Below are 13,061 nucleotides of genomic sequence, written 5' to 3' on the forward strand. Positions count from 1 at the left end.
ACTGAGCTTCTCACCCTATCTCTAAGGTGTATATATATATATATATATATATATATATATATATATATATAGATTCATATTCAGATTCATGTTCACACATTGTTTTTTTAAACTCAGCTTGTAAAATTTCAAAGTTAACTAAAATGTATCAGTGTAATAAATCAGTGTTACTGAATGCATCAGTGGGTTGACCGTGTTACAACCGAGAGCACTATGCTGCAATTATCCAATGGAGTTTTAAAGACCTTTCAGAGGATGACAAGCTATCGCAGTTTACTCCTTCCTGCCCCTGCAGATGTCCTTGGGTCAACCCGTTCATCTCATCTGCTGCTCCAATCACGTTCCAGCGCCCTCTACTCTTGACAATCTTCACGACAGCCATATTTTATATCCTATAATAAAAGTTTTATACGCTCTACACACATTATTAGAGAGGATAGCAGCTAGTAAAACACTTCAGAGAGGGGAGGGGAGCGTTATGAATAAAGAGGGAGAAAAAGGTAGACGTAAAGGGAGGGAGAAGAGAGAAATAGAGAAAGACAAAGAAAGGAGGAAACAAGGTAAAGAGTGAGGACAGAGATAATGAAAGGGGAGGGTGAGTGTAAAGAGTTAGAGATGGAGGGAGACAGAGAGATTGGGAGAAAATGTAGAGGGGATATCCAAGAATCCAAGAAGAGAAGGGAAGAGATGGAAAGAGGGATAAATAAGGAAGAATGATGTGTACCAGCTGTTACTCCAACCCCACAACCATAAAGGTGTACAACATTACAGCTGTCTTTTGTGTGTGTGTGTGTGTGTGTGTGTGTGTGTGTGTGTGTGTGTGTGTGTGTGTGTGTGTGTGTGTGTGTGTGTGTGTGTGTGTGTGCTGGACTGTTACCGTCATGGGGGGTGCTATTTCTTTGCTTCTTGCCTTTTTTTCTTCAGCCATCCTCCTTTTTTTCACTCCAGTCCCTCCCTCCTTCATTTTCCTCTTTCTTCCATGTCCCCTCCTTCTTCCTCCTCCTGTTCACCATATATCACTCTTTCCCCCTTCGCATTCATCTCACCTCCTTCGTTCCTGTCTCCCCTCCACTCCACTCCTGTCTTTACCTTTTCTTTTCCTCACTCCTCTTTAGCTGGAAATACAAAACCCGAGGACCATAAAGAATAAGACAAATGTCACTGATTTGGCTAACATCATTTTGTCACTGTCAGTGATGGACTCTTGTTTATGGTAATGATCCAGGTATGTGTACAAAAATCCGGACCAGCAGGGCGACTCTCTGATTAACAACAGAGACTAGTATTAGTTTGGCTGGTGAAGGGAAGCACCTGTCCGAAATGTATGTGTATAAATAGATCATTGAAACAATGTGTGTGTGTTTTTTTGTAGAGCTAGTTTGGGCATATTAGAGTTAAGACTGTTGATTGTCAACAAATGACTCATCTCTCCTTAAATAGTTTCAGTAGCAGCTCTAGAATGACTGATGATGACTTCACACACACTGACACGCATAAACATGCTCTAATACACATACATTGGGGGAGAGACATTCTCAGTTGCAGACAGAGGGCTATCCACATAGTTGCACACATAACCATAATACATACACATACACACAGGTATAAATCACTTTTTGCTTTTCCATCCACTTAAACATTTTACATTCATCCATGTTCCTCATCATAATTTCTCACTATCTCTTTTTGCTTGGTTCTTCTAAACTCATCTTTTTGGTTTTCAACTGCCACAATGTATTTTAAAAGCCCTACATCACACAGATACATCAGGGGATTTCTAGAGACATACAGGAGTTACATACAGGCACATACATGCACTCAATAACAAGGCTCTTTGCTGTTCCTGAAATAGAACTGCTGTTCCGGGACCCCTAGCGGGTCCTCAGAGTCACTGCAAGGGGGCCTCCAAAATTATTGTTAATTTTTGAAACTTTTTTCAAATGAAAATTATTTAACAAGAATAAAACATTATTAGCAAATATAAATCCCCACTGATGATAGGCTTTCTGGCCTATGGGTAAGGTAGTCACTAAGGTAGCCATCCACAAATACAGTTAATCCTAAGGAATCACTGTGCCATATGTATGTATATTAAAATATTTATAAAATCACGTCAACAATTATTATTTTGATAGCTTAGTATTCTATGCACTAAAAATGTATATACAAAGGCTTTACGCTGACCTGCACTTTATTGTAGGCCCAGTTTAATGTGCAACTTAATTTTATACAATATTAGTAGTAGGGGGTCCCTGCTCCGTCTCTCCTTCAGTTAAGGGGTCCTTGGTTTAAAAAACGTTGAAGACCCCTGATTTAGAGTACAAAGTCTAATAAATTCAACCTGCATGGCAATAAACTCAACTTTTACACAAGTTTTTGTTGATGCGTGAAAAGCTCTTCTCTTTGTGCCCCGGTTTAATTTGACTTCGTTTTTAATAAATACTGTTTGGAGTTCACTTCTTATAATATGTTTTTAGAGAGGAGGGCTCACTGCAGTCGGTTCTTCAAGTGAAATGATAGCAAGTCATTACTTTTGAGTTGAAGTGTAGACACTCTAAAAGACACTTAAACGGTTCAGTTTATTTTACTTCCAGGAAAGAAAATCATTCGCTAATTTGTCTGGAAATGTTTTAGACTGTTTTGATTTATTTTGGCATGTGTTTAGGAATGAAACATCAAATAGTCATCATCTCTCATATATCTATTACGTTCTTTATTAATTTCAGAGTGAAATTAAAAGAAGTGAGAAGTGCTTCATAGATTGTGTTACCGAGCAGTTTGTATTCTTTGGAATTCTGCTTGACTGTTGTCTTTTTAACCCAAACACTGAGTAGATCGTATGTATATATACATTCCAAAATATTATAGGAAGCTACCTTATAATTTTAGTGAGAGAGATTACTCGATGATAGTTAAAACATTGATGAAGGCATATGCTCACGTGTTTGTGAGGGATCTGTCAATAAAGTAAAAGTTGAGTCTTCAGGGAAATCTCCATTTACATCAGATGTAAGCGCTCCCCCTTGTGGTAAGGGCAAAAACCACAGTCCTAAGGCGAGCTGGATATGGTACTTCCATATTTTGCTTAGGAAAGGTTCATATGAATTGAGACTTTTAAAACTTTGATCTACCATTGGAAGCTTCACTGAGAAACGTTTTTAGTAGTCCTACTTTGCATTCATTGTAAGAAACAGTCGCTCCAGTTCAGTGAGATCTCCAGTCAAATTATGTTCAAATAGGCAGTTTGGTTTGATTGGTCGTAAGCTATAAACTGTTACAATTTTGTTTTTGTAGGGCAATTAATTTAATATCATCACAGTCAAATAATGCTGGGCTATGTGTGGTTGACACTTTTTAGTCATGTCAGATAAGCACCCTTAAATAATTGATAGGAAAATGTTCAAACAGGAAAATTAATTAAAACTACATGTATTACTAAATGTTATTTATGCCTCTTCTTTTTTCTTCTCTGTTTCCTTCATCTTGCAGACACCCAGACCTCTAAACATCATAAAGCAGAACAACGGTGAACAAATCATCCGCCGCCGAACCCGAAAACGGCTCAACCCTGATTCGCTGTCATCTGAGACCCCCGCCCCAAAACAACAACGCATCACCAGCGAGGAGCGCGTGAATGGCGAGGAGTCAGACAGAAGCTGTGCATCAATCAAAAACCAGCAGCCTTCCCCTCGCTCACGCTCACCCCGATCCACCCAAGCCTTTCTAGCCAATCAAACATTGGAGATCCACCGACGCATGCCTCCTCTGCTCCTCCCTTCACATCCCCCCTCCTCATTGGTAGCTGAGGGCAATGGGGGCATCGCTGAGGGAGGGATAATATCAAAAGTAGAGGGAGGTAAAGGAGGAGGGGGATCAGAAAGAGGCAGTCCGATTGAAAAGTACATGCGTCCATCCAAACCGTCTAGTTATTCGCCTCCTGGTTCACCCATTGAAAAGTATCAGTACCCCCTTTTCTCCTTACCCCTTCCATTAACCCTCTCACCTGATTTGACCCCTGAGTCGGATTGGCTCAGATTCTGGACCAAGTATAAGATGGCAGCTGCCTCTGGTGTTCCTGGTAGCATCAGTAATCTAAGCAGTCCTGGTAGCCTTGGAAATAACGCTCATTATCTCGGTGCAATGGTGGCTCCAGTGCAGCATCATCAGCAAAGCTACACCGTGCCTTACTGCGCCTCTCCCTACTCCCCTCTGCCCCCTCCTCCAGCCCCTACTCACTATCCTCCTCCTCTTCATTCCCAAACCTCATCCCCATCATTAGAAAACGATGCTCCTTTGGATCTCGCAATAAGACAAAGAGATACAAGTGCTGCACATGCACACATGTCAACAAATGGTGCAGAGAGGAGAAGACAAGAGTCGCCACTTGCTGAGAGGTTGAGAGAAAACTGGAAAGGGGAGAAAGAGGAGGAGGAGGAGAGGATAGATGAAGGAGGGAACCATAGGGAGGAGATAGGAAAGGAGGAAAAGGATCATTCGACAAAAGGTCGGTCAAGTGTTGCATTGAATCCCGCGATGGTGGATGTGGCCACGCAGGATGACCTGACCAATCGCTGCATTCACTGTGGGATCTACTTCCTAGACGAGGTCATGTATGCCCTGCACATGAGTTGCCACGGCGACCAGGGACCATACCAATGCAGTTTTTGCCTCCATGTGTGTGTGGATCGCTATGATTTCACCACACACATACAGAGGGGCTTACACAGGTACACAGACAAAACGTCACAAAAGAAAGGTCATGGGCAAGACGGCGGGATTCAGAACGCCACAGTGATGTCAAATGTGATGCCGGAGGAAAAAGATGAAGGTGATCAGAGCGAGATCACAGAGGATAGCAGTGACATTATAGGAGTTGGTCATGACAGCCAAGCAAAAGAAACTACAGGCAACGATGCCACTGACAATGAAACAGAAGTTGAAAAGGAGGTAAGAGAGGGTCATGATGTAACAAACCAAGAAATGGGAGATGAAACGGTGTCAGATAGTAATGATGACATCACAAAAACCACAGAGGCCACGACTGTTGCTGAATCTAAAAACTTAGATGAGAACACAGAGAGTAATTAATCTGACGCCTTTGACTCACACAAACATTTAAGAGCGCGTGTTATTGAATGAATAAGCTGTCTGCCTCCACGTTCCTGGAGGCTAGCTCATGTCAAAATGGCCTATCCTGGGCACTAAATGGAACACATCCTAATGCTGGAAGCACTCGGCTGTCAAATGGTCAAAAATCATCGTAGGATCCCGCTGAACTGCTGCAGGGACAGCTTGGAGAAATAGCCTGAATCCTGTGTTGAGTGACGGTCACTTGACAGCTCTGTGGCAAGTATTTAACAACGGAGTCCGAGCATGCAGCTGAAATCACCTTTAATAAACAGCCACTTCATGTGCTTTCCAAATAAGAGGATTGGAAGCTTGACTGAAAGTTGGACTGGCTTCATTTTTGAGGATGAGTTTGAGGAGCTCAGCACTTGCACAGCCACCATATAGCAGAGCAAAAAAATAAGAAAAATGCTAGAGGCAAAACACTTTAACTGAACCTAGCTGATCTGTTATGCACCATGCTAAACTGAACCACCGAGCTGGGCCAAACTAGTCTGAAGCATCATTCAGAATGTTTTTATCTTGGTACAACCAGATCTGATCTGGTTAGAACTGCTTTGTTCTGGTCCAGATCATGTTTTTATGCACTGTTTTACTGCTGTGCAAATGGATCCAAAACCAAAACTTTTTTTTGAAACTGGTCAGAGTTCAACCAATTTGTTCTGTGCTGCAGTTGCTGGTGTTACCTTGGTACAAAAGGATCAGTTGGTTTCTTTCATTAGTGCCCTGTTGTTTCTGAAACTGGCACAAAAAAAAACCTGGCCTAATCACCACCGCTACTGCAAAGTGGCCCTGATTGGTTAGGTTTGATTTGACCGTGACTTATTGAACTGATTAAATCCAGTTTCAACTGGTAAAACCGGAGTAATTCCGGACCGAAGTGTTCTCTTCATCCATTAGGATCAAACCAAGTGACATTATTTTCTACTTTCCTCCGTGCCATGATACTAGCTACGTGCCTGGCTGCCTGCCTAATAGAACAACCATCTATTAACCTGCTTAACATTTATATTAATGATAATAATAATAATAAGTATGATGTTATAGTACAAAACATGCAATTTGCTAAACTTTCCTATATAATGTTATTTTGTAAAAGCAAATAATGTTTGTTTGTTTTTTTTGCAGGAAATGGTACTATAAAAATTAGTCTATTTGAGTTCTTTACTTTTTGAGCTATTTGTTGTTTGTGTTCTCATGGAGACTTGTTACATTGATAACAGCCGTCGAATAGAAATGGTACTGCAAGAGAGGGGGGGTTGTGTGTATGTGTGCATTTGTGTAATTGCGTTTGTGTGTGTGCGGATCAAAGGATGCATCCGTCCCCAAACGATGATGTAAACATAATGAAGGCTTGCGCTCGGTATTTCAGTCCTCAGGGGTCACACGTGTTGCACACCAACCCACCTGTTTCATAGCATGTGACACATCATTTTTACATGTTTAACGGTTTGATGGTTTTAGCATGTTACATTACGTTCTCTTATACATATATGTTCTTATTATGTTCTTTATGTGTTAATAGGTCAAAATGGTCTTAGTATGAACCTTTATTTTCTGTATGTCTTTCACATGTTGTTAGGTTACGTGGTTTCATAGAGAGACTTAGTAACTTAGGGAAATCAACCCTAAATGTTATCATAAGGATCAATTATTTGGGTTAACTGTACAAACTTTTGCTCTGTATTGAGACAGAGCTTCTCGCCTACAGTGTTTTATTCAGTATTTCTGAGAGTTCGGTAGGCTACCTCTATGTAGCATGTTAGCGTCTTATAAAATCTGCAAAATACTTTGTCTTTTCTATGGATGGGAACTGTTAGACCTAAGTAATACTAAAAATGTTACTTTTTATAATTCACTTAACTAAAATGATCATGTCAACTCCAACTCATCCCGCTTCTCTGCCATTCATTGTCCACTTTTGGGCTACTAAATCAGTCTCTTGAGTTAAGAAAAAGACCCGCCTGATACCATAACTGAGTCTTTCTTTAAGCCACATTTTCATCGTCTATTTCTAAGAGTCGTGACAGTCAGGTCTTTGAAAGTCCCCCTACTCTAAGAATGGAGCAACAAAATGGCCATCTGGTATATTTTTATGACGAGAAAATCACTTCTCCTGCCTTGCTGCCTTAGTTGCTAGAAAACAAAAATCACCAAGGGGAAGAAAGTAATAATAGGCCGAAAGAAAATAAAAGATAGGAAGGAAGAAAGAATTAAAACAAGATATTTTTCTATGCTTATCCAAAAGACATGAATGGAAAATATTCCGCCTAGTGCCTGGTAACTTGTACAGTTTTTCTAATAAGTATCTGTCTGTGTCAAATTGTTATGTAAGTTATGAGTCATGTCAGGCAAATAATTCCCATGCATCAATATGTCAGTCATCCATTATACAGGCTTGATTTCAGCCTAGCTGCCTGATTGGTCAGACACCTGTTCACACTTGGCATTTTCAGCCCATGATAAAGACCCACATGTGCTTTTAAAAAATGAAATTGGTTGCTATGCTAACTGTCAATCACTAGTTTGAACTATCTTTCATTTTTGCATGTATGTAAACGACTAGAAATGTTGAGACATGCCTCGGTAACTTTTGAATGAAAGATGAAATACCAAGAACATGTTCTGTACTGGTTTATTTGGAGATGGCATGCAGTCATGTCACCAGAGTGCCCATATCATGGTAAAGGTAAAGGCCATTCTTAGATGTTATTATTCGAAGGAGGAATTTATTATTAATATGTTTTAATACATTTAAATTATGTACAGACCGTTTTGTGTGCAACAGGTCAAATTTCACTTATTTCATTTTTAAACCAGCAGTGACCTGAGACTCCTTTCTTGCAGAAATGTTTAAGACACCAAGGCCTTAACACCCAGAAAACCTTTTTAACCAGCACTGTACACAGTACACTGCACACAGTACTGAATGTCACAATTAAACGCTAAGAAACCTTTCAAACTGTTGATGCAACATCTGTCTTATCACGGTCACTGTTGAGAGAAGACGTCTCACTGCTGCAGTATCAATGCAAAGAAATCAGTCCCGCACACATTCACGTGTGCCACCCTTGTGTCCAACACACATCCCACTCTGGTGTGATGTGTAGGGATTTTGTTTGTCCTCCGAAGAGTTTGCTTATGACCTTTGACCATGTATGGCTCCGCTATTCATAACACACTGATGAAGCCAATTCAAAACGCAAAGATATGTGATTTGAATTGTCCTTATTCTAGGAAATCTCTTGTGCTAATGTGTAACGTTTTTCTTTGTTTAATTTTTAGTTAAGGGGCTGCTAGCATAATGGAATTTGTTTACATTTGTAAATGTAGCAACAAAAAAGGCAAATGAATCCAGCAGTGCTTTCTTAAAAGACGGAACAAAAAGAAGGATTGAGTGATACCTGCTGAAATGGATAGATGGGTGCCTTTGAAGAATATGTGGGCAGAAGGTGGATGAATAGAGAGAGAATGGGATCAAATTATGCTTGTAGTGGCTGATAAAAAGAGGTCTATGTATCCATTCATCTCCTATCTTCTGTTGTCTCTTTACCTCCATTCAACATCACTTGTGTCTTTCTCTGTAGGCCAATTTGACTTCATCTCTTTCTCTTGATCTCTCCACCTGATACTACTACCCTCTGCCACTCATCTCTTCTGTCTTCCTCCACTATGCTGAATCCCTTCTTTTGTTTAAAGGTATTTTCAGCTGGTAGACAGGTTGAGGGGGGTTAAATAGGAGTTAGATGATTGTGTTGCACCCAAAAAGCTGATGCTGACTCAGTTACACCAGAACTGACAACCTCATGTTCACTTTGTTGAGGTTGAATTTTTTTCCTACTTGAATGGGCCTTCAGGTTTGTCGAAAGAAATTGTCACCAGCAGTAAAATTTCAAATACTTGCTCAAAGCAAAGTGTGTGATTTTCTCAGATTTAGGTTTCTTTTGCCAACGGTATTCCCATTTGATAGAAATTCAACATGAATTTTTATTTTTTTAAAACATTGAAAGTCCTGTGGTAAAATTTTCCATGGGATTTCTAGAAAACGGCAGGACAAAGATGTAAAAAAAAAAAGGAACAGAATGAATTTGTTTTTTTTGTGTTAGATCTGAGTGTACATCTCATCTTGACAACTATGATTTCTCAGTGGGCTGGAGGCAAATTCTGATGCCAAAATGTTTCAATCGTTTAGCTTTTGAAAGAAAAATCCTTTCCCTGTGTTAGTGAGTTGGAAGTAAAAAGAACACAGCTTTGATAATAAAAAACTTTGTTCATGCACTCTTTTCATATTGTAAGTGCTCTGCAGAACCGTTTCCTATCCAAATATCTTCTTTTGTGTATTGGCCAGCTTAACATTAACGTCTCCTATGAGTCATCTAAGGATACTATATATCTAAAACATAAATAGATAATAATGTCGATAGGAATTTTGGCGGAACATTTCAGCTGTCATTTATAGTTTAAAATAGGCAAGATAATTTGGTAAGAAATGAGGTTCTGCAGGACACACGTGACATGTTTTACTTCAATAGTGAGTGTCTGTTTAAGGTTTAATGGCATTTCACATCAGCGTTTACATTGTTGTTCATTTTTGTCTTTCTCAGAATGTGTTATAGAGAATTATGCTTTTGCTTGCACTCCATTTATTATGTTCTTATTGCCAAGGAAGGGACAACAACACACACACACACATACACACACAATGACCCACACCGTCAGTGGTACGGATCGAGTGTACATTTTGGGATGTACAGTATTAACCATGGGAGACAAGGGAGCTAAAGGCCAGTTTATTATTGGTCAGACACATACATACATACATGCACACGCACACACACACACACACACACACACACACACACACAACTGTGTACATTTAACCAATATATTTTAGTAGAATGGCTTTTATAGAAATTTTTGATTTTTTTAGGTTATTTTCTTTCTCATGTTTTATTTTATTCTGCTACATTTCTGTATGTTACTGTTGTTAGGTTTTATTTCATGCAAGAATATTTCAACATATTTTGAAAGCCAAGAAAAAGTTTGTTACACAGCTAAACTTGAAGAATAATGTTGATGATGATGACGATGATAATAATTAATAAAAGTAATAACAAATATACTGAAAATGGACAATATGTGTTTTATTTATTAGTGATTTACTGTGAAAAAGAGACAAGAAGAATACCTTTGTTCTATACATCCTCAGGCAAAAAAAAAAAAACGGACAAGCTGTGGCTACAGTATGAGTCCCAACATTGTGTTCTGACCTGAGACAAACCGCACAGATTTTGGGAGCACAAAGGCACCTATGCAGGCTGTGGGCTGAACAGATAGCACATAAAGCTTTCATATCAAGTCAGGTGAATTTTTCAGAGAAAATTTGCAATAGAAAAATGTGAAAGCTCCGAACATGCCTCCCGCTGCGCTGTCTGAATGTAGCCAGGAGCTCCACAGCCAAAATTTATTTCTGTTCTCATCTCTTCCTCACCGCCGCCTGCCTGCTTTTTCTATTTTACTAGCTTGCACCTGATATAAGAATCAGATTATTAATTTGTCACTTATATTATTTAATGCACGTAACGTACTTTAAAATCAAACTGGTTCTGTATAAACTAATACGATCATCGAGCTGCTGCCAGGTCAAAATGTCAACCTCGCACACAAAACTATAGGAAGATGTCCATGATGATTTTGACTTTTTCAACCCCATAACCTTTCCTCCAGCGTACCCTCAGGACAAACCTTTGATATTTAACCACACTAACTGTTGTGGTTGAAATGGACATTTTAGACTCTTAAATTTAGAGCAACGTTACTTGTATATATTACTTATAATGAACACAGCATATTTTACTACATCTTTTTATAGGAACAACATTTAATTTAATGGCAAAGACCTAAGATGGCATTAGCACCTTAGCCTGAGGCTCATTTCTCACCAACACACACCACACAGAAATCATTTGAGAGGCTTTTCTAATTTTCCACAACCCTCCTTTGGGTCAGGAACTTTGACAAACTTAATCAGTGCAGCAGTGCTATCTGTCAGATAACAAAGGCTTCTAATCTTTGGTCTATGTTCAGCATTATCAATTTATCTTTGTGTTTATAATATGAACACTGATTCAAGTTGATTAACTCTGCTTTAGAGCCGGCAGTGAAATTATGTGGCAGTGGGTCGTCATTTGTGTGTGAGAGTGTACAAGTGTGTGATGATTTGCCACAGAAAGTCAGCGAGAGACTAGAATACTAAACACCCTGGTGTCTACTGGAGAGGTCAACACACAGACACATGCAGCTGCACATAATTATGAACCTGTTCATGGCAAAAGACAAAAATCCATCAAATGAATAAATGGCAAAACAAATAAAAGGAATGTGAAAACAAAAAGCAGCAATTCATGGACATGTTCATTGTGCATACTATGTATGCTAGAGAGGGACCAACACATCAGATGGCAGATGTATGCCTGCACACACACAGAATCTTTCAATTTTTCTGCATCAGGCTTGCATATCTTCTCTGTATGCGCCGTCTGCCCCTGCCTGTCTGTCCCTTAGCCTGCCTGTCCCTCAGCCTGCCTGTCTCTCTGTTTAAACATCTCGCAAACATCATTTCTGTTTATTGTAAGTCATGTTTATGTATGAGTTACCTACACTGTTGACAGAGGGTTTGACTCCTGTGTGCCTGTGTGTGAGAGAACAACGCAGTAAGGAGGTGTGTGTGTGTGTGTGTGTGTGTGTGTGTGTGTGTCGGTGTGTCGGTGTGTCGGTGTGTCGGTGTGTCGGTGTGTCTGTGTGTCTGTGTGCAGGTGCTTATGTATGAAATAGCATTGTTGTTGCTGTTGTCATGTCTTCATGTGGGTTGATTGAGACATACTTTATTTAAATTGTATATTCTGACAGACAGAAATGATAGATGGTTAGATAGATAGATAGATAGATAGATAGATAGATAGATGTAAATATGATCTAGGTTCTGGGCACATTGAATTATGAATGTAGCTCATGTTGACAGCTGTGAAGTTTGATAGTCGACAAGCATGCAAATAGACATATATAGATAAGATGAGGAGAGAGAGAGAGAGAGAGAGAGAGAGAGAGAGAGAGAGAGAGAGAGAGAGAGAGAGAGGAACTAGGTTCTAGGCAATTTTAATATTGAATGATTCCAACAGTGACTGCTGTGGGATCTATGAGCTGATTTCATAATAATTTTGGGATATAGAGATAGATAGATAGATAGATAGATAGACATACATACAGACATACAGACATACAGACAGACAGACAGACAGACAGACAGATAGATAGATAGATAGGAGAAATCGAGATTCATTAAATCAATCATTTATAACCGAATGGGCTGTTGTAATATGAGCAGGATCTCTGCCTCTAACCAATCCCAGTCCCTGCTGAAAGCATAATTACAGCTCTACATCGCCTCAGTATGACGGCTGTGTATCATCAGCTTCACAGTGCGGCCCACTGCAAAGGGGATTTGATGTGTAATCTTATTTCCTTTTATTTCCTCTTTACTGCTTCAGTTGCTACAATATATCTGCACACTTTCTCCTCTCTTCTTTTCCTTTGCTCTTTTCCAAAATTCAGATACACTTGATTAGCATGGCAGGAGGGTTTACCTTAATACGCAAAGATGTTTTGAACACAAAAGGTATCACCAATACTCAACTATAGCAGTACTGTAACATGAGAGGAAAGAAAAGAAAACAGAACAATACACATTACCATATGCTTAAAGAATAATTCTGGCCCTTTTCTATTTTTTATCATTGTGATCAAATCCCAGGAAAAAAACCACACCTATGTACAAAAGTGGTTGTGCATGCATGCATGCACACACAGCGTATGCAAATACAATGTATTTTGCTGCAGAAGCAGACTTGTCGGGAGAAGCAGAAACGTATTCATAT

At 39.5% G+C, this 13,061-nt stretch overlaps 1 protein-coding gene across 4 annotated transcripts in view; it reads left to right on the forward strand.

Moving 5' to 3' along the window:
* trps1 (trichorhinophalangeal syndrome I) overlaps positions 1-10,249 on the forward strand; it is a 117,907-nt gene extending 107,658 nt beyond the window's left edge. For all 4 annotated transcript variants that reach the window (XM_031296178.2, XM_031296179.2, XM_031296180.2 and 1 more), the window contains exon 11: positions 3,490-10,249. In XM_031296178.2, the coding sequence (XP_031152038.1) occupies positions 3,490-5,088 (1,599 nt within the window). In that variant the 3' untranslated portion in view covers positions 5,089-10,249. The remainder of the gene's footprint in view (positions 1-3,489) is intronic.
* The last annotated feature ends 2,812 nt before the right edge of the window (positions 10,250-13,061 follow it).

Source organism: Sander lucioperca, chromosome 16, assembly GCF_008315115.2.
Source record: "Sander lucioperca isolate FBNREF2018 chromosome 16, SLUC_FBN_1.2, whole genome shotgun sequence".
Classification (NCBI taxonomy): domain Eukaryota; kingdom Metazoa; phylum Chordata; class Actinopteri; order Perciformes; family Percidae; genus Sander; species Sander lucioperca.